At 42.2% G+C, this 22439-nt stretch overlaps 1 protein-coding gene across 1 annotated transcript in view; it reads right to left on the reverse strand.

The window, feature by feature from the left end:
• The window catches only part of LOC124869526 (phospholipid phosphatase-related protein type 4-like), a 64176-nt gene that overhangs the window by 18959 nt on the left and 22778 nt on the right, over positions 1–22439 (reverse strand). Inside the window, exons 3-6 of the mRNA XM_047367415.1 lie at positions 21440–21569; positions 20282–20477; positions 15663–15720; positions 15362–15535 (exon numbers count right to left, since the gene is read on the reverse strand). Coding sequence (XP_047223371.1) covers positions 15362–15535; positions 15663–15720; positions 20282–20477; positions 21440–21569 — 558 coding nt within the window. The remainder of the gene's footprint in view (positions 1–15361; positions 15536–15662; positions 15721–20281; positions 20478–21439; positions 21570–22439) is intronic.

A 22439-nucleotide genomic window follows, 5' to 3' on the forward strand; every position in this document is an offset into this window, starting at 1 on the left:
GCTGTGGTTGGCTTGTGGGACTCCTGAGGCGGCTGATGGGTAACGTGAGGCCAAGCGTGTCGTGACCCGGGCTGTGGCAGAGGCAAAAACTCGGGCCTGGGAGGAGTTCGGTGAGGCCATGGAGAAGGACTACTGGTTGACCTCAAAGCGATTTTAGCACACCCTCCGGAGTCTCAGGAGGGGGAAGCAGTGCTTCTCCAACACTGTTTACAGTGTGGGCGGGGAGCTGCTGGCCTTGACTGAGGACATGATCGGGTGGTGGAAGGAGAACTTCTGGGCTTCGGGGTTGAATGAGATCCGCCCTGAGTACCTCAAGTCTCTGGATGTTGTGGGGCTGTCATGGTTGACACGCCTCTTCAACATTGGGTGGTGGTTGGGGACAGTGCCTCTGGACTGGCAGACTGGGGTGGTGGTCCCCCTTCATAAGAGGGGTGACCGGAGGGTGTGTTCCAACTATAGGAGGATCACACTCCTCAGCCTCCCTGGTAAGGCCTACACCAGGTTATTGGAGAGGAGAGTTTGGCCGATAGTTGAACCTCGGCTTCAGGAAGAGCAGTGTGGTTTTCGTCCTGGCCGTGGAATACTGGACCGGCTCTACAACCTCTGCAGGGTACTCGAGGGTTCATGGGAGTTTGCCTAACCGGTCCACATGTGCTTTGTGGACCTGGAGAAGGCATTCGACTGTGTCCCTTGTGGTGCATGTGGGGGGTGCTCCAAGGAGTATGGAGTCGGGGGCCCTTTATTAAGGGCCATCCAGTCTCTGTACAAGCGGAGCAGGAGTTTGGTCCGCATTGCCGGCACTAAGTCAGACCTGTTCCCGGTGCATCTTGGACTCCGGCGGGGCTGCCCTTTGTCACCGGTCCTGTTCATAACTTTTATGGACAGGATTTGTAGGCACGGCCAAGGGCCGGAGGAGGTCTGGTTTGTCTCTTCTTTTTGCAGATGAGGTGGTCCTGCAGGCCCCCTCTAGCCAAGACCTACAGCATGTGCTGGGGCGGTTCGCAGAGTGTGAAGCGGCTGGGATGAAGATCAGCTCCTCCAAGTCCGGGGCCATGGTTCTCGACCAGAAAAGGATGGCTTGTCCTCTTCAGATTGGAGGGGAGTTCCTGCCTCAAGTGAAGGAGTTCAAGTATCTCGGGGTCTTGTTCACGAGTGAGGGAAGAATGGAGCAGGAGATCAACAGACAGATCAGTACAGCTGCTGGAGTAATGGGGGTGCCGTGCCTGTCTGTTGTGGTGAAGAGAGAGCTGAGCCGAAAAGCGAAGCTCTCGATTTACCGGTCGGTCTACGTTCCTACCCTCACCTATGGCCATAAACTTTGGGTCATGACCAAAAGAAAGAGATCCCGACTACAAGCGGCTGAAATGAGCTTCCTCCATAGGGTGGCCTGGCAGTCTATTAGAGATAGGGTGAGGAGCTCGGCCATCTGGGATGGGCTCGGAGTAGAGCCGCTGCTCCTCCACATCGAGAGGAGCCAGTTGTGGTGGCTCGGGCATCTATACCGGATGCCTCCTGGACGCCTTCCTCGGGAGGTGTTCCAGTCACGTCCCACCGGGAGGAGGCCCAGGGGACGGCCCAGGACACGCTGGAGGGACTATGTCTCTCGGCTGGCTTGGGAACCCCTTGGACTCCCCCCGGAGGAGCTGGAGGAGGTGCCTAAGGAGAGGGACGTCTGGGTGTCTCTGCTGAGTCTGCTGCCCCCGCGACCTGGTCCTGGATAAAGCGGAAGACGACGAGTACGAGTACAAGTACAAATTATAAGAAAAAAATCATAATTAGAAGAAATAAATTCTAACCAAAAATCATTTCCTATGAATAAAGTTCAGATATACACTCTGGTGGTGTAATTATTGGGCTCACACCCCTTAATAATTACGATTAGTTAATTATAATTATTAATTAATAATTATTCATCAAAACCATGCCAAATATCACTGTGTTATCAATCGTTTCACCATGTGGAACACTAACCTTATCTTGACAGATAATCAGTCAGACAAAATAAAACACAAACGCTGTCTCTTTATCTATGTGAAAATGTATTAAACCAATAGTCCCTCTTACAAATGACTATTCTGGTCAGCAACTTCCACCTAACTAAGCATGCACTATTCTACAAAAACTGGTACACTAATAACCAAAATTAAGGATCTGAGTTGGAGGGTAGATGGAGATCAAACCAGCAGTTTATGGACAAATGAGAACAACACAACAATTTGGATTAACTTTTGGAAAGCAGAACAGAGGAGCTGGAGGAGGTCTCTGGGGAGAGGGACGTCTGGATGTCTACTGAGTCTGCTTCCCCCGCGACCCGGTCCCGGATGAAGGTAAGGCAAGAAAAGGCAAGTTTATTTATATAGCACATTTCAGTAGCAAGACAATTAAAAGTGCTTCGCATGAAGGAATAAAAATAAAAAACATAATAGGCAAAGTACATTACAGTGACATAAAGGTAATTAAAAAATAAAGAGAATTGAATGATGGATAAGAAAATGAAAGGAAAGTTGGACTGAAAACTGAACTAATAATGTTTAGATTGCACAGTCAAAGGCCACTCTAAACAAATAAGTTTTTAATCTTGATTTGAAGTAACTTAGGGTTTTTACTGTTTTCTGAGAGTTTATTCCAGATTAGTGGAGCATTAGAACTAAAAGCTGCTTCTTCATGTTTGTTTCTGGTTCTGGGTATGCAGAGTAGATTTGAGCCAGAACACCTGAGAGGTCTTGGTGGTTCATACACTGACAACAAGTCTGTAATATATTTTGGCCATTCATTGATTTATAGACTAACAGAAGTATTTTAAAGTCTATTCTTTGAGAGCCAGTGTAAGGACTATAGAACTGCGCTGATGTGCTCCACTTTCTTAGTTCTGGTGAGGACGCGGGCAGCAGCATTCTGGATCAATTGTAGCTGTCTGATTGTCGCAGTAATCAATCCTACTAAAGATGAACGCGTGAATTAGTTTTTCAAGGTCCTGCTGAGACATTAGTCTTTTAATCCTGGAGATGTTCTTTAGATGATAGAAGGCCGACCTTGTTACTGTCTTTATGTGCCTCTGAAGGTTCAGGTCTGAGTCCATCACTACACTCAGGTTTCGAGCCTGATTGGTGGTTTCTAGCTGTATTAACTTGTTGGGACCCCAGCCATGGTTACAACATGAAAGTCCAGTACGAACCTTTCTGGAACTTTCATTAACCTACCTACGCATTAATCTACTTCCAGCACAGCCAGGAAAAGGGGTAAAAGCGGACTTCCCGTGACGTCACTGTCCAAATAAAACCCCGTTTTTGCAGACATCCTGTCTCTTCACAGGGCTCCCTGCGGAGCTGGAAGGAGAGACACAGCACGCCAATGTCTCTTTGCTGGCAAACAGACATAACTCTTCAAACTGGATCCAAGAGTGTCATACGATTACGCAATCATATGCACTAAGTTAAGTACGAATAAATTGCTGTTTGTGTATCCGGTATTCATTCATGAACGGGGGTAATTAAGGTACAAGCGTGGCTTGACTTTTCTCTCTGAGGTCCACAGAATTAAACTGTTATAAATTGTTATAGAGAGTTCCCAGCAGAGACCCTGTCTCTACGACGCCGAGTGGAGCAGTTTTCCCAGTCTGAAGGAAGGACAACGGGACTGCATCACCGTGGTTACCGCAGTAATGTGCAGTTTGGCCGACCGACAGAGCGAGCCGCCCCTCCCCACGGCTATGGAGGTTAGCTGTAGCTAACCTTTTGTTCACTGTGGATGTTTTCTTTAAACTTCGTCGCCCTGGACAGTTTTTCCTCAGCACGGTTCACCTGAGAGGATAGGTTTGGGCAGAGCGAAGTAATTTAGAACGAAATAATCAAAAAAATTTTTCGTTTTATGAAGTTTGGTTTTGTTTGTGTTGGAACTCAGCCATCTTAGTGCTAGCAGATTAGCTGCAAGCACATGTGCTCAGTTTATGTGTTCTGTGTTTGTGTTTTTATTTAAAGTTAAGACAAACTTTATTTAAAAGGGGATTTTAAACACAGAAGACCATAACGTGCCGTCCATGCTTATGCATTTTAACCCTTTTATTAGTGGTATTTTAAAGGTATATGTGTGATTCTGATGATAAGCTATAAGCTTCTTTTGTTAGCTTCAACCGCTAACAGTTAAGAACACATGCTTGCCTGCTAAAGATCATTTACCCAAAAAGGTTGTTGGTTTTCAATCCAGTAAAATATTTCCCTAAATATTGTTTTACCAAACTTGAAAACTAAGTAAACACCATTAAGCCCATTTCTCCTGAAAGATTTGGTTCTTATTCAAAATAATATTTATTTAAATATTATTTTAATGAATAAAGTCAGCTAATTAAACACCGTTGAGAATTGGTCATCAAGGTTGGTTTTATTCAGCAAATCATTCTTAAAATATTATTTTATTAAAATAATATTTTATCTGATCTTGCATTGTGAATGGTTGTTTAAAGGTATGCCAATTATTGCCTAAGTTGGTTCCAAGACTAACTTCACTTCACTTCCATATTCTTCAAGATAATCCTTGGTTCACAAACATAACATTGCATGGTAACGTTGCATCACTCTTTCAGTCAGGGTTTTCAACCATCTTTGATCGACTTGTTTACATTGTACATAGTCCATTAGTCTTCCCTATTCTTTAATTCTGCTTGGTAGTTTTGCATTGTTTGCTGTTATTTCAGCTTTTAACCTTGTTCTCTCTTTTCTCTTCCTAGAAGCTACACCTGGCCTGACTCTGTGTCTGCCTGTGACACCTTTCTGGAGAGGGGAATCGTCCGAGCTTCTGCTGGCAACAACTTAATGCTCACCTTCTACAGATGATCCACACGGCCCTGTCTTTTAGTGTTTAACCCTTTCTCTCTCCTAGACATGGAAATTGACTGAGCTTTTACTGTAATTAATTATATGTGCTCTCTTTCAGACTCTAACCTTGAAAACTGGCTCAGAGTTTATCTGTTCTTTCTTTCAAGGTGAAACGACTAAAGGAGCTACATCCATTAACATTTACTTTTCCTTCCCATAGTACTTCTGGATTAGAGCTTTTGTGTTCTTTTTTAGTCTCTGCTCTGTTCTCTCAAACCCCCAGTTGGTCGTGGCAGATGGCCGCTCACACTGAGCCTGGTTCTGCTGGAGGTTTCCTCCTGTTAAAAGGGAGTTTTTCCTCTCCACTGTCGCTACATGCATGCTCAGTATGAGGGATTGCTGCTAACTCAACGCCAGTGACTGTCCACTGTTTCTACATGCTCATCCGGGAGGAGGGAATGCTGCAAGTCACTGACTGGATGCAATCTGCTGGGTTTACTTAGATAGAAAAACGTTTTATCCAATTTGAATAAAAAGCTAACTCCGACTGCACTGTTCAATTGTTAGGATTAATTGGAATGTATTTACCTGACTGTTGTGAAGTGCCTTGAGACGACATGTGTTGTGAATTGGCGCTATATAAATAAAACTGAATTGAATTGAATTAGCTTAGTTGGATTGTTTTAGCATGCTGAAGAGTTTGTTGTTTGACTTTGAGTTTACTTATTTTTGTTAATAAATTCTTGTATTTTATGAAATTGTGTGAATTCATTCCATGTGTGTACAGAGTTTTGTTGTTCAATAATGTCAGAGCTTGGCTCATCCCTTTTGATTTTGTCCTAATACCACCGCCTTATTGGGCTGGTATTCACAGGACAACCCTTAACAGACCGAAATATTATTTAATAAAATATTAAATATTAATATTAAATAATATATTCATATTCAAGAACATTTCGGCACATCCATGCATTGATTTCTTCTAAGCATTTACCCAGCGCTTGAATGGGTTCATGGTCACCTGTTGACATCGTAATGTATAGTTGTGTGTCGTCTGCATAGTTATGATAACTTACGTTGTTGTTTATTAAAGTCTGAGTTAGGGGGAGCATGTAGATATTGAATAGGAGGGGCCCTAAGATGGACCCTTGGGGAACGCCACATGTTATTTTTGGGGTCTCTGATATAAAGTTACCTACTGACACAAAAAAGTCCCTGTCCTTCAAGTAGGATTTAAACCAGTTGAGTGATGTACCAAAAAGGCCGACCCAGTTTTCCAGGCGCTCTAATAAAATGGAGTGATCAACAGTGTTGAATGCTGCACTAAGGTCCAATAATAGCAGCACTGTGGTTCTTCCACAGTCTGCATTTATACGGATGTCATTGAACACCTTGACAAGAGCAGTCTCTGTACTGTGGTGAGCAGGAAGCCTGACTGGAAGACATTGAAGCGGTTGGTCGTCGTTAGGAAGTTGTTTAACTGTTGAAACACAGCTTTTTCAATTATCTTGCTGATGAAGGGAAGGTTTGATATAGGCCTGTAGTTCTGTCGTAGCAGCTTGTCCAAGTTGCTCTTTTTCAATAGAGGTTTGATATTTGCTGTTTTCAGGGCCTGGAGGAAAACACCTGACGAAAGGGACATTTTTATTATTTGAGTTAAATCGGATGGTATTACAGGCAAAGCTTTCTTGAGGAAAGCTGTGAGTAAAAGATCGAGACAGCAGGAAGAAGAGCTTAGTTGCTGTACGATTTCTTCTAAATTATTGCAGTTTATTTGGTGAAATTGGGAAATTTTGTCAAAATCAGTTCTAGTTGGAGACAACTTTGGTAATGGAGGTGATGTGGATGTGTTGACTGCCTCTCTGATCTTTTTGATTTTTTTCAGTGAAGTAGTTGGCAAATTCATTGCAGGCCCTGGTAGAGTGGAGTTCAGATGCTACAGTTACAGGAGGGAGCAGAAGACGACGAGTATGAGTATACTCTATCTTCTCAGACCCCAGTCGGTCATGGCAAATGGCCGCTCACACTGAGCCTAGTTCTGCTGGAGGTTTCTTCCTGTTAAAGGGGTATGCTCTCCACTGTCGCTACATACATGCTCAAAAAAAAAATTGGAATTGTGATTTAAAATTTTAAGTTTAGTTTTGTCAAATGATAACAAATTTTCCCACAAAGTTTTGGGAGATTTTAACTAGAACTAGATACTGAAAAAAAAAAAAAACAAACAAACAAAAAAAACACTTCTGTGTTGCAGCATGTGGATAATATTGTCACCTTCCTAAAATAATGGCCTAAGTAATTTTTTCAAGTTTTTCAGGAAACACAAAAAATGTCAGAATATAAATAATATTTATTAACAATTTCACCCAAAAAAGTAATATCGAACAGATGTGTTGACAAAGCTTTAAGCTACATATCTTTCTCAATTAGTTCATCAAGTAAAACAGTTGATAAAAATCTTTAAAAAGAAAGACAATTGTTGACAAACAAATTACTTGTTACAGCCACAGGTTCTGGAGCTCCTCCACTCTTTGCTAAATGCTAGCTTGATGAATGTTGCTACTTTGAGGACAAAAATGCTGACTCAAAGACACAATTAGAATACTAAATATCTATGCAAAATTTAATGCCTAGCCTATATTGTGGTAATCCTTATCTCTTACCAACAGGGGATAAGTCCAGAATTAATGGAAATGGCTTCAGTGGCTCAGTCGACTTTGGTTTTTCCTGAAGTGGTTGCCATTTTGAAAATCCTGTAAAACTCTTGACATAGACATACATAACAGGCATGGAATTGCATGACCTCCTTAACTGGGGATTTAGACAATTTTACAAGAGGTGGCTAGCATTATGAGGAGATGATTTAAGCAAAACAAAAAATAATTTTAGACAAAAAAATGACTTATTTTTAGGAAGGTGACAATGTAGAAAATTGTTATTAAATGTTAGAACTCAACCTGCTCTTGTTCCACAGCAACTTTTAGCACATTTCTTCCGACTGATTTCTTTGTAATATCAGATCATTTTGATTTTTTGCAACGTCTCTGCAATCTATGACTTTAGGTAAAGCATGCAAATGAGTTAATCTTAAGAAAGCCTTTAAGGACAGTTGAACTTTATTTACTTTTAATCAGATTCCTTTTAGATGTAACTGATGGCATTTGTGAACTCAACAAGATTGGATGCTAAAACTGAATTAAAAGGTGCTTCAGAAAACGTACTTTAAGAGGGTGCACCCAAATCCAAAAATATTTATTAAACATATTTTTGTTTTTTACATTTCCTCTGTTAGTTTGAAATTATTTATTATGATTTTGATCACAAAAACCTAGCATTTTAACAAGGGTGTCTAGGCCTAAAAGCCATGGTGTATAATTGTTATAATAAAGATCTTAAGGAAAAATCATTGGCAGGTAAAAACTTGACAGAAAAAAAAACAAAGATCAATTACAACATTCTAATCATGGGCACTGTTGCCTCGAAATACAGCCAGTTGGCTTTCTGTATGGGAGTTGCATGTTCTCATCTGTGTGGGACCCCATTTGACTTCCTCTGACAGTCCAAACACATGCACGGTAGTTTAACTGATCTGTATCTTGCCGTAAGGTGTCAGTGTGTTAATGCATTGTTTTGCATCTCCGTGATGCACAACCCTGCAAGAATAAGCTGGTATAGACAATGGATGGATGAAATTAGTGCAATTTATTTTGTCTCAAACACTGCTCTTACACACAGAGGTAGCTGCTACATGTGATTTTGAAATTATGGAACATAAAACGATCAAGGTAATAATAATGACAAACACATAAAATGAACGAATGCATTTTTTTTTCTTCTTTTTATCAAAATCGAATCCCCTGGACCCCTTACAGTAATGAGACAAAATGACAGCACACTAAACTATACATTCTAAGCAAACTGGAGTCAGAAAAATGTTAAAAGGGATTTAGCATTTAAAGTGGAAGAAGTCCAGAGCCTCTATGTGCACACCCTCGTGCACCGGCTTGCACCATGTTTTAGGAGGAAAAAAACTGTTATTTCACACCAACCCTTTGGAACGCTTCCTACCATGCCAGAGTCTGGTTTCTGGAGCGGATCACACTGGTGTGAACCCATCCCTAAAGTAGACTTGAGAACCATACCCTGGCACAGTTACCAACTGACAGTCTTGGCGCAGTTTATCCGGACCTTGGAGCGGTTCGCTTGCAGTGAGAATGCATGCTGGCCCAGTGTGCATAAGCATTTGAGTAGAAGAAGAAGAAGAGAAAAACAAAAGAAGAGCGCATATTTTGAAAATGTCTCGTGGGGTTGTGAAGAGGTGCAGGCACATAACATTTGAAAACCAAAATAGATACCACGTTTCTTCTTCGTGCTTTTTTCTTCTCAATCAGTGCAATAAGGTCCTCGAAACAATCCGTGGCAACTGCATGACTTTGTTTTGTCCGGTCTAAAAAATCTCTGAAAGCAAACTGGGTTAACTGAAAGTCTGAATTTTCCCACTTTTACCGATCCCTGGACCTATCCCTGGACCGGACCAGCAGTGTAAATGCACCCCTAAGACTTTTTTTTAACCTCAGATTACAATCAGCACTATCTATGAAAGGAATTTAACATTTTCATCTTTGCTGACACCAACTGTGACGAATTTGCTTCCCTAACTGTTAATTTCAAGTTAAAAATGCATCATATTTATTTAACAGGGCATGTTTGCTAGAATATACTGAACCCTATTAGTCTGAGTTTTTTGGAAGCAACTCTATGCAGAGTCTAACGCCTAAATGTTTCACATGAATCAGAAAAAAACTAGAAAACTATGAAGACTCCTAACTATCAAGGATTTGAAAATTGTTGCTAATCAAGTGTGTGAGCATTTACACAGTAATGATCTGTTTGAAGAGTCAGTCAGGTTTCAGAGCTCATCACAGCACTGAAACAGCACTGGTGAAAGTCACTAATGATATGATGAGTGTTTTTGAAACTTAAGCCACTAATTTAAACCAACTTACTGGCGTGATGATATCATAAATCAGTTTCTTTGGGGACATGTGTGTGCAGACCAAGACCTTCTGTAATAACAATAAACCTAGGTTCACTTCTCATTTGAGGCAGTTGCACAGGGATAAGGATGAGGCTCACAAGATTGGGGACCGGGCCCTGTATAAGCAGGCCAGAAACAAACAGACCAAGGAGATCAAATCAGTGAAGAGAAAGTACACTGTGAAGCTAAAGAAAAGCTTTTCACATGGAGACACTTCTGCTGTTTGGAATGGTTTGAAAAACCTGACTGCCTACAGACAACGTTCCCTCCTGCTTCAAACAAGCCACCATCATCCCGGTTCCCAAGAAACCCACCATCGTAGGATTAAATGACAACACGCCTGTAGCCCTGACGTCTGTGGTCATGAAATCCTTTGAGCGGCTGGTGTTGAAGCACCTGAAAGACATCACAGGCCCCCTGCTGGACCCCCTGCAGTTTGCTTACCGAGCAAACAGGTCGGCAGATGATGTTGTCAACTTAGGTCTACACTTCATCCTGCAACACCTCGACCACCCAGGGACGTACGCCAGGATCCTGTTTGTAGACTTCAGCTCGGCCTTCAACACCATCATACCAGACATCCTCCACCAGAAGCTCACCCAGCTCAAAGTCCCGGTCTCCACCTGTCAGCAGATCATAAGCTTCCTGTAGGACCAACAGCAGCAGGTGAGGCTGGGGAGAATCTTCTTCCAAACAAGAACCATCAGCTCTGGCAACCCCAGGGGTGTGTTCTCTCCGCACTCCTCTTCTCCCTGTACACAAATGACTGCACCTCATCGGACCCGTCCGTGAAACTCCTTAAGTTTGCAGATGGCACCACTGTCATTGGACTGATCGAGGACAGTGATGAGTCTGCATACAGGCAGGAGGTGGATCGGCTGGTACACTGGTGTGGAAAGAACCACCTGGAACCTAACCTATTTAAGACCGTGGAGATGATGGTGGACCTTCGAAGAACACCACCCCCACATACCTTCCTTACCATCCTCAACAATACTGTATATACCGTGGACCACTTCTGGTTCCTGGGAACCACCATTTCTCGAAACCTGAAATGGTCTTCACACATAGACAATGTGTGGAAGAAGGTCCAGCAGAGACAGAACTTCCTGAGGCAACTCAAGAAGTACAACCTTCCATAGGAGCTGCTGGTCATCTTCTACACTGCCATCATTCAGTCTGTCCTGTCTTCATCCATCTCAGTGTGGTTTGGATCATCCACAAAACAGGACAGGTCCAGATGGCAACGAATAATCAGGACTGCAGAGAATAATCAGAGCTGACCTTCCCTCCATCCAGGACTTATACAGGTCTAGGGTCAGGAAAAGAGCTGCTAAAATCTCTGCAGACCCCACACACCCTGCACATAAACTGTTCAAAGCTTTACCTTCAGGTGGCGCTAGAGAGCACTGTTTGCTAAAACCAGCCGCCACAGAGGCAGTGTTTTCCTCCAGGCTGTTTCTCTGATGAACACTTGACTGTCAGAGTTCCAGAACAACACCATACATACTTGGTCTGATCTTGTCACAGAATGTGAGGGTTTTGCAGAACCATAGTACAGACAAGAGCCTCGACGGGACATGGTGAGTTAAACAGTTCTTTCAATAACACAAGGTAAACTTACAGAAGGGCGAGGCCAAAGAACATAGGCAGGGAATTAGACATGGAGCAGGTATAAGCCAGGCAGCAAACAAGGAGGTTGACATCAGGGTGCAAGTCAGGAGGAACCAATAACAAACAACAAAAACCAGAGAGTTTAAATACTGACAGAAATGGAGTATAAACCAATGAACTGAGAGAGGCACTAATCAGGAGGGATATGAAACAGCTGGTGACCAGGGATGCAGGAGTACTGAGGGAGAGTGATTAATTAGCACAGATGAGCATAGAGAGCAGGGAGTAAACAGGAAACATCTAAATAAACTGAAGCAAGTCAACAATGATTACTAAAGCACACAGAGCAACCAGATCTACAAGAAAATATAAACTAGCATATCTAAACAATGGAATCCAGGAAGTAACAAAAACTGAACAGAAGGAATCTCATAAACCTAAACGAACAAAAAAGAACCTGGCTGAACAGAGAAGGTAAACAGAACACAAACACAAAAACCTAACACAGGCAGACCGTGACAGATCTCACGTTATCTTCTATTATTTAAAAATATTCATTTTAGTTATCAGGCTCCCCTCCTGTGGAACCAGCTCCCAGCTTTAGTCCGTGAGGCAGACACCCTGTCTACTTTTAAGGCTAGGCTTAAAACTTTCCTTTTTGATAAAGCTTATAGTTAGAGTGGCTTAGTTTATCCTGAGCTATCTCTGTAGTTATGCTGCTATAGGCTTAGGCTGCTGGAGGACATAACACTTTCACTCTCTCTTCTACATTCTCATACTACTCTCCAATTTTGCATTATTTGCTGTTATTTAGAGATATTGACTAGAAATAGTCGGGATTGCCTCCACGCACGGCGTGGGCTCTGGAACCCATCTCTTCGAGAGGGGCTGGACTCTCTTCTACTCTGGAGTGGCCCATGGGGAGAGGCGGCGGGCTGGGGTGGGTTTGCTTGTTGCCCCCCGGCTCAGCCGTCTCGTGTTGGGGTTTATCCCAGTGGATGAGAGGGTCGCATCCCTGCGCCTTCGGGTTGGGGAGAGGTCTCTGACAATCATTTCGGCCCACGGGCCGAGTGGTAGTGCGGAGTACCCGGCCTTCTTGGCGTCCCTGTCGGGGTTGCTGGATAGTGCCCCTCCTGCGGACTCCATTATTCTGCTGGGGGACTTCAACGCCCACGTGGGAAACGACAGTGACACCTGGAGAGGCGTGATTGGGAGGAATGGCCTCCCCGATCTGAATCCAAGTGGTGTTTTGTTATTGGACTTCTGCGCTAGTCACAGATTGTCCATAATGAACACCATGTTCAAACATAAGGGTGTCCATCAGTGCACTTGGCACCAGGATACCCTAGGCAGGAGGTCAATGATCGACTTTGTTGTCGTATCATCAGACCTTCGGCCGCATGTTTTGGACACTCGGGTGAAGACAGGGGCTGAGCTGTCCACTGATCACCACCTGGTGGTGAGTTGGAGCCGCTGAAGGAGGAGAAAGCCAGAGAGACTTGGCAGGCCACAGCGCATAGTGAGGGTCTGCTGGGAGTGTCTGGCGGACCCCTTGGCCAGGGATGTATTCAACTCTCACCTCCGGGAGAGCTTTGACCAGATTCCGGGGGATGTTGGAGACATAGAGTCCAAACGGACCATGTTCTCCGCATCTATTGTCGATGCTGCTGCCCGTAGCTGCGGCCGTAAGGTCTGTCGCGGCAACAATCCCCGAACCCGGTGGTGGACACCGGCAGTAAGGGACGCTGTCAAGCTGAAGAAGGAGTCCTATTGGCTGTGGTTGGCTTGTGGGACTCCTGAGGCGGCTGACGGATACCGTGGGGCCAAGCGGGCGGTGGCAGAGGTAAAAACGCGGACTTGGGAGGAGTTCGGTGAGGCCATGGAGAAGGACTACCGGTTGGCCCCGAAGCGATTCTGGCAAACCGTCCGGCGCCTCAGGAGGGGGAAGCAGTGCTTCGCCAAGACTGTTTATAGTTGGGGTTGGAGGCTGCTGACTTCGACTGGGGACATTATCGGCCGGTGGAAGGAGTACTTCGAGGATCTCCTCAATCCTGCCATCCCGCATTCGCTGGTGGAAACAGAGGCTGGGGACTCGGGGTTGGACTCTTTCATCACCCAGGCTGAAGTCACCAAGGTGGTTAAAAAGCTCCGCGGAGGCAAGGCTTCGGGGGTGGATGAGATCCGTCCTGAGTACCTCAAGTCTTTGGATGTTGTGGGGCTGTCATGGTTGACACGCCTCTTCAACATTGCGTGGCGGACGGGGACAGTGCCTTTGGATTGGCAGACTGGGGTGGTGATCCCATTACATAAGAAGGGTGATCGGAGGGTGTGTTCCAACTACAGGGGGATCACACTCCTCAGCCTCCCTGGTAAGGCCTACGCCAGGGTATTGGAGAGGAGAGTCCGGCCGATAGTCGAACCCCGGCTTCAGGAGGAGCAGTGTGGTTTTCGTCCCGGCCGTGGGACACTGGACCAGCTCTATACCCTCTACAGGGTACTCGAGGGTTCATGGGAGTTTGCCCAACTGGTTCACATGTGTTTTGTGGACCTGGAGAAAGCATTTGACTGTGTCCCTCGTGATGCCCTGTGGGGGGGGCTCCAGGAATATGGAATTGGGGGCCCTTTATTAGGGGCCATCCGGTCTCTGTACAAGCGGAGCAGGAGTTTGATTCGCATTGCCGGCACTAAGTTGGACCGGTTCCCGGTGCATGTTGGACTCCGGCAGGGCTGCCCTTTGTCACCGATCCTGTTCATAACTTTTATGGACAGGATTTCTAGATGCAGCCAAGGGCCGGAGGGGGTCTGGTTTGGGGACCAGAGGATTTCGTCTCTTCTTTTTGCAGATGACGTGGTCCTGCTGGCCTCATCTAGCCAAGACCTACAGCATGCGCTGGGGCAGTTTGCAGCCGAGTATAAAGCGGCTGGGATGAGGATCAACTCCGAGGCCATGGTACTCGACCGGAAAAGGGTGGCTTGTCCTCTTCAGGTTGGAGGGGAGTTCCTGCCTCAAGTGGAGGAGTTTAAGTATCTCGGGGTCTTGTTCATGAGTGGGGGAAGAATGGAGCGGGAGATAGACAGACGGATCGGTGCGGCTGCCACAGTAATGGGGGCGCTGTGCCGGTCCGTTGTGGTGAAGAGAGAGCTGAGCCGAAAAGCGAAGCTCTGGATTTACCGGTCGGTCTATGTTCCTACCCTCACCTATGGCCATGAACTTTGGGTCATGACCAAAAGAATGAGATCCCGACTACAAGCGGCTGAAATGAGCTTCCTCCGTAGGGTGGCCGGGCACTCCCTTAGAGATAGGGTGAGGAGCTCGGCCATCTGGGATGGGCTCGGAGTAGAGCCGCTGCTCCTCCACATCGAGAGGAGCCAGTTGTGGTGGCTTGGGCATCTATACCGGATGCCTCCTGGACGCCTTCCTCGGGAGGTGTTCCAGGCACGTCCCACCAGGAGGAGGCCCAGGGGACGGCCCAGGACACGCTGGAGGGACTATGTCTCTCGGCTGGCCTGGGAACGCCTTGGGCTCCCCCCGGAGGAGCTGGAGGAGGTGTCTGGGGAGAGGGACATCTGGGCGTCTCTGCTGAGTCTGCTGCCCCCGCGACCCGGTCCCGGATAAAGTGGAAGACAATGAGTACGAGTACAAGTATTTTACTGGTGTTGACAAAATGGGAGTAAAATAAAGGTGAACTGATCCAATGTACTGAATCAAACCAATAATTTTGAGATCTTTTACATTAATATATTGTTCCGATTCAGATTAAAAAGTCTGATTAGCAACAACAACAAAGACCACACAGAGTACCAGTGAGCTTGACTAGATGGGCTTGTGGTGTGTGTTGTTAACTAATTCTCTCTATCAAATTCATGTATATTCTCTCAATTCTGAAAATCTGACTTTTACCAGGTAAACAGCGATGGCAGCTCCCAGTAGCCAACCACAGTACACGTCCACAGGGTGGTTTCTGAACTGAATGATCCTGGTTAATCCAGCCAGGATGGCCAACATGACAAATGAGAAGACCAGCAGAGGTTTCAGCAGCTTGGCTGAGTCTGTCAGCACTGTGTTGAAGTACATCTAAGAGACACAATTTAAAATGTATTAATTACTATTTCTCAGTATTTCTTAAACGTTTACAATATTAGATTCAACATTTACTGCAAAAGCTTCATTCTGCACATACGTGAGTGCAGAAACTACTTACAGAGATGTAGACAGCAGCAAAGGCAGCCAGTGTAGCATGTTGGGATGGAAAAGACTTCCTAAAAGACAAAGAGGAAGAAAGGCTGGGTGTTCTCCATATGAATTACCATTTTCAGACAGGTAAGGACAGCGCTGAATATTCATCTAAAGCAAGAATGTGACTTTCAAAGAAACTTGGATGTGATTGTGTGTATGTGCACAGTAACAGTTGTTTAATAAAAACAGCATAGCAAAGGATCACAATGAAAGCCACAGTATATCCCCTGGGGTATGGCCTCAAAATGTGGCTTTAGTTTGGGATTGGTAAAAATGCTGAGAGTGTGTTGTTTAACACAGTTTATTCCATAGTACATTTAAAATTCTCATAAATAAAACCTACTAAAGGGGACAAAATAATGCAAAACTTACCTTTTTAGCCTTTAAATACATTTTGTTGTATACTTGGAGTCTGTAAGATGGTAAAAAAGTTGAATTTAGTCTCCAGTTGCTGTGGAGATATCTTTATATAATGTTTGGGTCCTATTTTCCAATCCATTCAGTTCTCACTATCCATTACTAAGTTTTTTAAACTGTTAAATCACAGTATTTGTTGCCGAACAACTAAACAAGGTCATGGATTGCCGGCTACCAGTTTCGTGTATCTGCCATTTTTTTTTCTTGCTGCAATTTTATAGTTCAAGTATGCCAAATCTGCAACTGGATAAGTCTAAGTGTTTGGTTGTTTGGTGTGTTAGCTCACAGAATTCATTACATCGTCGCCCAACATCAGAACCTTTTCGAAGTGCCTGGTTAAATTTGAATTTTTTCATTACTTTAAGGACGAGGAACTTCAGCAGCCTCCACCAGTATCAAGACGAATTTGCTGAAAGACTTCATCTGATTAAAGGGTCAGTTACTTCTGTTTATGGAAACAACTGGAACAGTAAAGCGGTAAGCTGCAAATAACGCTGAAATGACAACAAACTTTATTTTAAACATGAATCTATTGTGTGTTAATATGACATCCTGGCTATTCCTCTGATAGCAGTAGCATCGTACAGTCTGCTTATGTTATGCTGTGTGCTCACCGTTTTTGCTGTTTTTGTCTTGTTTCTGCGCTGTTAGATAAATCTCTGTTATCAAACTACAAAAATGGACCAGGGAGGGATGGGGGATCTTTATTTAGACCACAACTGAATGATTTAAATGTGAAAAGGACAGATTTAAAAGCATGATTTGTCCCCTTTAATGATTGGTTTGTTCATGTTAATGATAAAACTTCTTGTAGCTGCGTTTGATCCAGTCAATCAATCAATCAATGACATTTTATTTGTATAGCACTTTACAACAGTCACCAAACTGCTTTCCATTAGTGCAAAAATAAAAACACAAACTAGAATAGAAACAAATAAAAACAAACAACTTGACATTAGTAAAATCATGAAAAATAAAAAATAAAATGTCACAGTGCTGTTATGTGGTAAAAGCAGTTCTGAACAAATACGTTCTTAACTTAGCTTTAAACAAAGACAAATAATAAAGACTCCCAGTATTCTATAAAAAAGGCTTTAACATGCTTCAGGATCAACAGAACAGCACTAAGCTGGTTTAAATCGTATTTTTATGACAGATTCCAGTTTGTTCATGTAAATCATAAATCTTCACACTCACAGGGTTACTTGTGGAGTATCACAGGGTTCAGTGCTTGGGCCAATTCCCTTTTATAATATATATATGCTTCCAATTAATTAATTTAAAAAATTTTAAGGTATGTAGTGTTTCCTCTCAGTTCTGTAATATATTAATAGAGTATCCCTAATCAAACAGAGCACTTTAAAGTTTCCTTGTAGGCCTGCATAAAAATATACATTTGCCTAAGATTGGCTTTTCATGTAAACCTAACTTAGTGTGAAGTCTTTATTATTTTTCAATTTTTTATATAGACAGCTTTGTAGGTGGAGAGACCACAGTTCCAGGTTTGGATGAAGTTTCCAAAAAGCTCCCATTGATCATATACTCCACTTCCTACGCATCTTCTACTTTTTATACATATTTGCTTATGATTAGAGAGTTAAGGTATCAATTTCCTGTACTTGATAGCTGATTGTCTGTTTTTGATATTCTAATTAATAACATTTTTACTAACAACATTTAGTCTCTGTTTGTGCTGTAGATATCTGATATGAGTACCTAATCATTATAATAATAAAATAAAACTGTGTTAATCAGTGTTTAGTAGTTATTGTAAATTAATCATGCAGTTGTAAAGCAACAACTCTGGCCTGATACAGGTTAGAACATTTTGTTTATGTAAAATGTTAAACTTTTCCTGGTCATGGAGTAATAATGCAAGGAATAATGGAAGGGAATATCAACCATTTAACTCTTAAGCTGCTCATTGTCTACTTTTATTTGTCAGTTAAAACAAAAAAATATTTATCAACTAATAGTCTTTTAAAGGGAGTAAAGGCAGTTACATACAGGCTTCTCTTACAGCTTTCTCCACAGCCTTGAACACAGGAGGATAAAATAGAGCTAAATAAATTACTAGAAAGACTGGATTACATATACAGTAGGAGAAGGGGCATTTGTGAGAGAAACAGGAATCAGTGGTTAAAGAAAGGAGAGAAAACCTTCTCTTTCTTTTTAAAGTTAGAAAAGCTAAATTTAATACAGTTATTCAAGTGGAACTGATGACTTGGACAATGCTTCTTAGGTTCTATCAAACTAACCCACTACCTTCAGAAACTTTATTAATGTAAATTGTACTTTTGTAAAGTATGAGGTAAACATTAGTTCTTTTATTCTGGTCCTGCTCGTTTACACAACATCTTTATAGCAAACTTTCACGTTTATTTCTGGTCACGTTTACCCTAAATGTTTCTTCTCTTCAAATAATGTCTTGTTTGGTTACACAGTGATTGACAGTAAACTAAATTCTCACTCTTATGTTATTAACTTACTAAATATACTATATCCAAATTCTATAGTCATGAATCCAATTCTAACTTAATTAATTTGTATATAAAGCACTATATTTTCTCAATAATGTTCACTGTTGCAACATGCTCATCCAGGAGGAGTGAATGCTGCAAGTCGGAGACTTGATGGAATCTACTGGGTTTCCTTAAATAGAAAACTATTTAACCAATCTGAATAATAAACTGAACTTGACTGCATTGTTTGATAGCTACATTAGGATCAAATTAGAATGTATGTAATTGATTTAAATCTGTCTGTATGACATGATTGAATTAGCTTTTTTTCTCTAAAGTGCCTTGAGACCATATTTGTTGTGGATTAGCTCGATTCATATAAACTTCTTTTATTTGAAATAATGCTTTACAGAACAATATCTCTGTAATATCCAGATCAAAAAATTATTAGTATGTTCCAACTGAACATTTAAAACAAACCATATGTCATTTGTTAAAATACTTTGTTAAAATAATTAAAATTGTTGCACTACTTTGACATTTAAATTGAGTAACTTTTCTTTTTAATCAGGTACATTTTTAAACTAACCTACAAAACAGTCAGTCAGTCAGTCATTTTCTACCGCTTATTCCATAGTGGGTCGCGGGGGAGCTGGTGCCTATCTCCAGCAGTCTATGGGCGAGAGGCGGGATACACCCTGGACAGATCGCCAGTCCATCGCAGGGCAACACACAAACAACCAAGCATACACTCATTCATACACCTAAGGTCAATTTAGAGTGACCAATTAACCTAACAGGCATGTCTTTGGACTGTGGGAGGAAGCCGGAGTACCCGGTGAGAACCCACGCATGCACGGGGAGAACATGCAAACTCCATGCAGAAAGACCCCAGGCTGGGAATCGAACCCAGGACCTTCTTGCTGCAAGGCAACAGTGCTACCAACTGCGCCACCGTGCAGCCCCACCTACAAAACACTGATAGTGTAAAATGAAGCATTTGCTTCCATGTCAACTGTGATGCGTTACAAAGAACAGTGTGTAGTCTGGGTTACAGTTCAAACTAATTGAGCTTCTAAAATGGCTTCTTTGAAGACAATGAACTCAGTTTCTCAAGAAAGAAATAATGCCAGCCTGACTGAGTGATTGGGTGTTAATAAGTGTCTACTCAAAATGCAACCTGAAAAAAATCTCTCCTGCTGTTAATAGTGGTGGCTAGATGATGATTATCAGATCAGTTCAGATAATATTTTCAAAGCTAAGGAGGCAAATTATTATGTCCACCCACCCAGTTGATAGATCAAAAATAAACAGAATTATCACATCTGAATGTATTCTCACATTATGAATCCTTACTTCAATCACTTCTCATATCAGTAATGGTAGAAAACTGGTTTCGCAGACAAATATGTAAGAAAGCTTCTTTCCATGTATACGCACATACATGTAGATGTATATAATGTGAAACACAACGATTGATTCGATGCTGACTTTTCTTTTCATGGTTCCTAGTGAACTACGAACAAAGGGGAGATTCTGTGTGCAGCCAAAGACTGTGACAGGAAGATTGTACCCTGTGTGAGTTAGTGCAGCTACCAAGACAATGAACCAGACAAATAATCTCCACACTCCCACAAGCCTCCTCTGACATCCTGACAAACTCACATGGCAATCCTGTCACTCGCACATAGAAACAAAGCCTCACCTCCCAGCGTTGATGAGCCCAACGTCTGGTCCAGAGCAGATATCTTCCAGAATAAAAGCTTCATCACAGCTGGACATGTTAATGTGGGTCAAATTGGGCTTGCACACATCTAACCAGTAGGGTGTATGTTGCCCAGTGGACAGTTGAAGGATGTCCGTTATTAGTGCTGTTACACACAGGCCGAAGATGTGGACGCCTGTACAACAGAGTGCATTCAAATTATGCTGGTGTTAATAATCATACTGTATGATAATGTGCAACTTCAATACCTGCAGCTTTATACATATAGTGTCATTATATTATAGTGTTACTGTTAAACATGTTGTTTTCTTTAGTTGTTGCTGTTTGCATCACTTTTTCTCATGTTGGAAAAAAAGCTCAGTAAGCTGATAAAGAAAGCTGGCTCAGTTCTGGAGACTCTAGAACCTCTGGAGGTGATTGTGCAAAGAATGATTTTTCATAAAATGAAGAACAATAACAATAACTGTCGTACAACAACAGTGTCTTCAGTCACAGGCTCCTTCAGATCTGCTGTAAGACAGACCTCTACAGGAGATCATTTCTGTCCACAGCCATCAGCATCTACAATAGGAGTTATGACAATGTTTAATTTCCTTCTGGAATTTAATAAAGTATTTTTTGAATTTTAAATTGAATTTGACAGTTTTTGATGTTTGATATCACATTTTCTCTATTGTTTCAAAAACGCTTAGCTACTAAGACAGTGGAGAATTTTCCACTTCACTGTCGCTACATGCATGCTCAGTATGAGGGATTGCTGCAAAGTCAACACCAGTGACTGTCCACTGTCTCTACATGCTCATCCAGGAGGAGTGAATGCAACAAGTCACTGACTCGATGCAATCTGCTGGGTTTCCTTAGACAGAAAACATTTGAACCAATTTGAATAATAAACCCTCTCTGACTGCACTGTTTGATAGTTAGGATTAATTAGAATATATGTACCTGACTTGAAATCTGTATAATTTGATTTAATTGACTTTGTAAAGTGCCTTGAGATGACATGTGTTATGAATTGGCGTTATATAAATAAAACTGAATTGAATTGAATTGAACTGAACTCTCAACCAGCCACTGTTGTTTTCCTCTGCCTTATAATGGTTTTTAATCAGCTGTACAATGCATGAATTCTCTCACCTATAAAGCGGAGAGCTCTGCGAATGTAGGAGTTGAAATTACAGCCTGCAGCATTGATGTTGGCCTCAGTCTGAGTTGATGATGACCTCCTGGACAGATAACAGTAGAGGATGGCTTCTCCTATCAGGATCTACACACACACACAAATGTTTGCAAACCAGAATTTTACTACTGCTGACAAACCAAACTGTTAAGAAAAAAAACAAAACAAAAACACCTAAAATAAACACTGATCACTTTTGGTACTATATGTAAATATGTTTTAGAAAACTAAACAGGATACTTCATGCACACCCTTATTAAACTAATACATATCTTCCTTTTATAGCAATGGTGTGGGAGACAATGCCATCAGAAAATATCTGATTCACCGTTATGGAGCCAAGACCAGCTTTACTGATGAAAAACACAAATCATGAATTACAGTTCAAATATTATCTAGTCATACCACACATTTAAGTGGGTCTGGTAATATGGAAGCTGAAAGCTTCTGTCACACTGTTACTATCTAGCTAGTGCTGATGTGTTGATCAAGTAATGTTATTTGGTCATTACTGTTATAACAAACACATTTCTCTGTTCCTATACTGGCCTTTAAGTGCATGGTAGGATGTGTACTAGTGTTTAAGAACAAACAAACAAAAACTCAGAATACAATTATTCCTAAAAATATAAAGCTACTTCAAAAGCTTCAAAAGAAGCTTAAAAGGAACCAAATAGTGGTGAGTGGAATAATTGCATGTTTTAGATGATAACAAAAATGCTTTCAAAACTTCTAGGTCAGACAAACACTTTGGAAACTTTTACTGCTAAGTTTTATACTTAGTTTAATAAATTGTATTCAAACAAATGTACATATTCCACTTGTATTTTATGCTACTTCTTATACCTTCAGTTACACAGTAATTACAAAGTCTGGAATAATTGTGAAAATGGATTACAAAATTCAGCTTTCACTCAAATTTAACCCCATAGCAATGTTTCCATTTTAGCTCAGTAA

Source organism: Girardinichthys multiradiatus, chromosome 6, assembly GCF_021462225.1.
Source record: "Girardinichthys multiradiatus isolate DD_20200921_A chromosome 6, DD_fGirMul_XY1, whole genome shotgun sequence".
Classification (NCBI taxonomy): Eukaryota; Metazoa; Chordata; class Actinopteri; order Cyprinodontiformes; family Goodeidae; genus Girardinichthys; species Girardinichthys multiradiatus.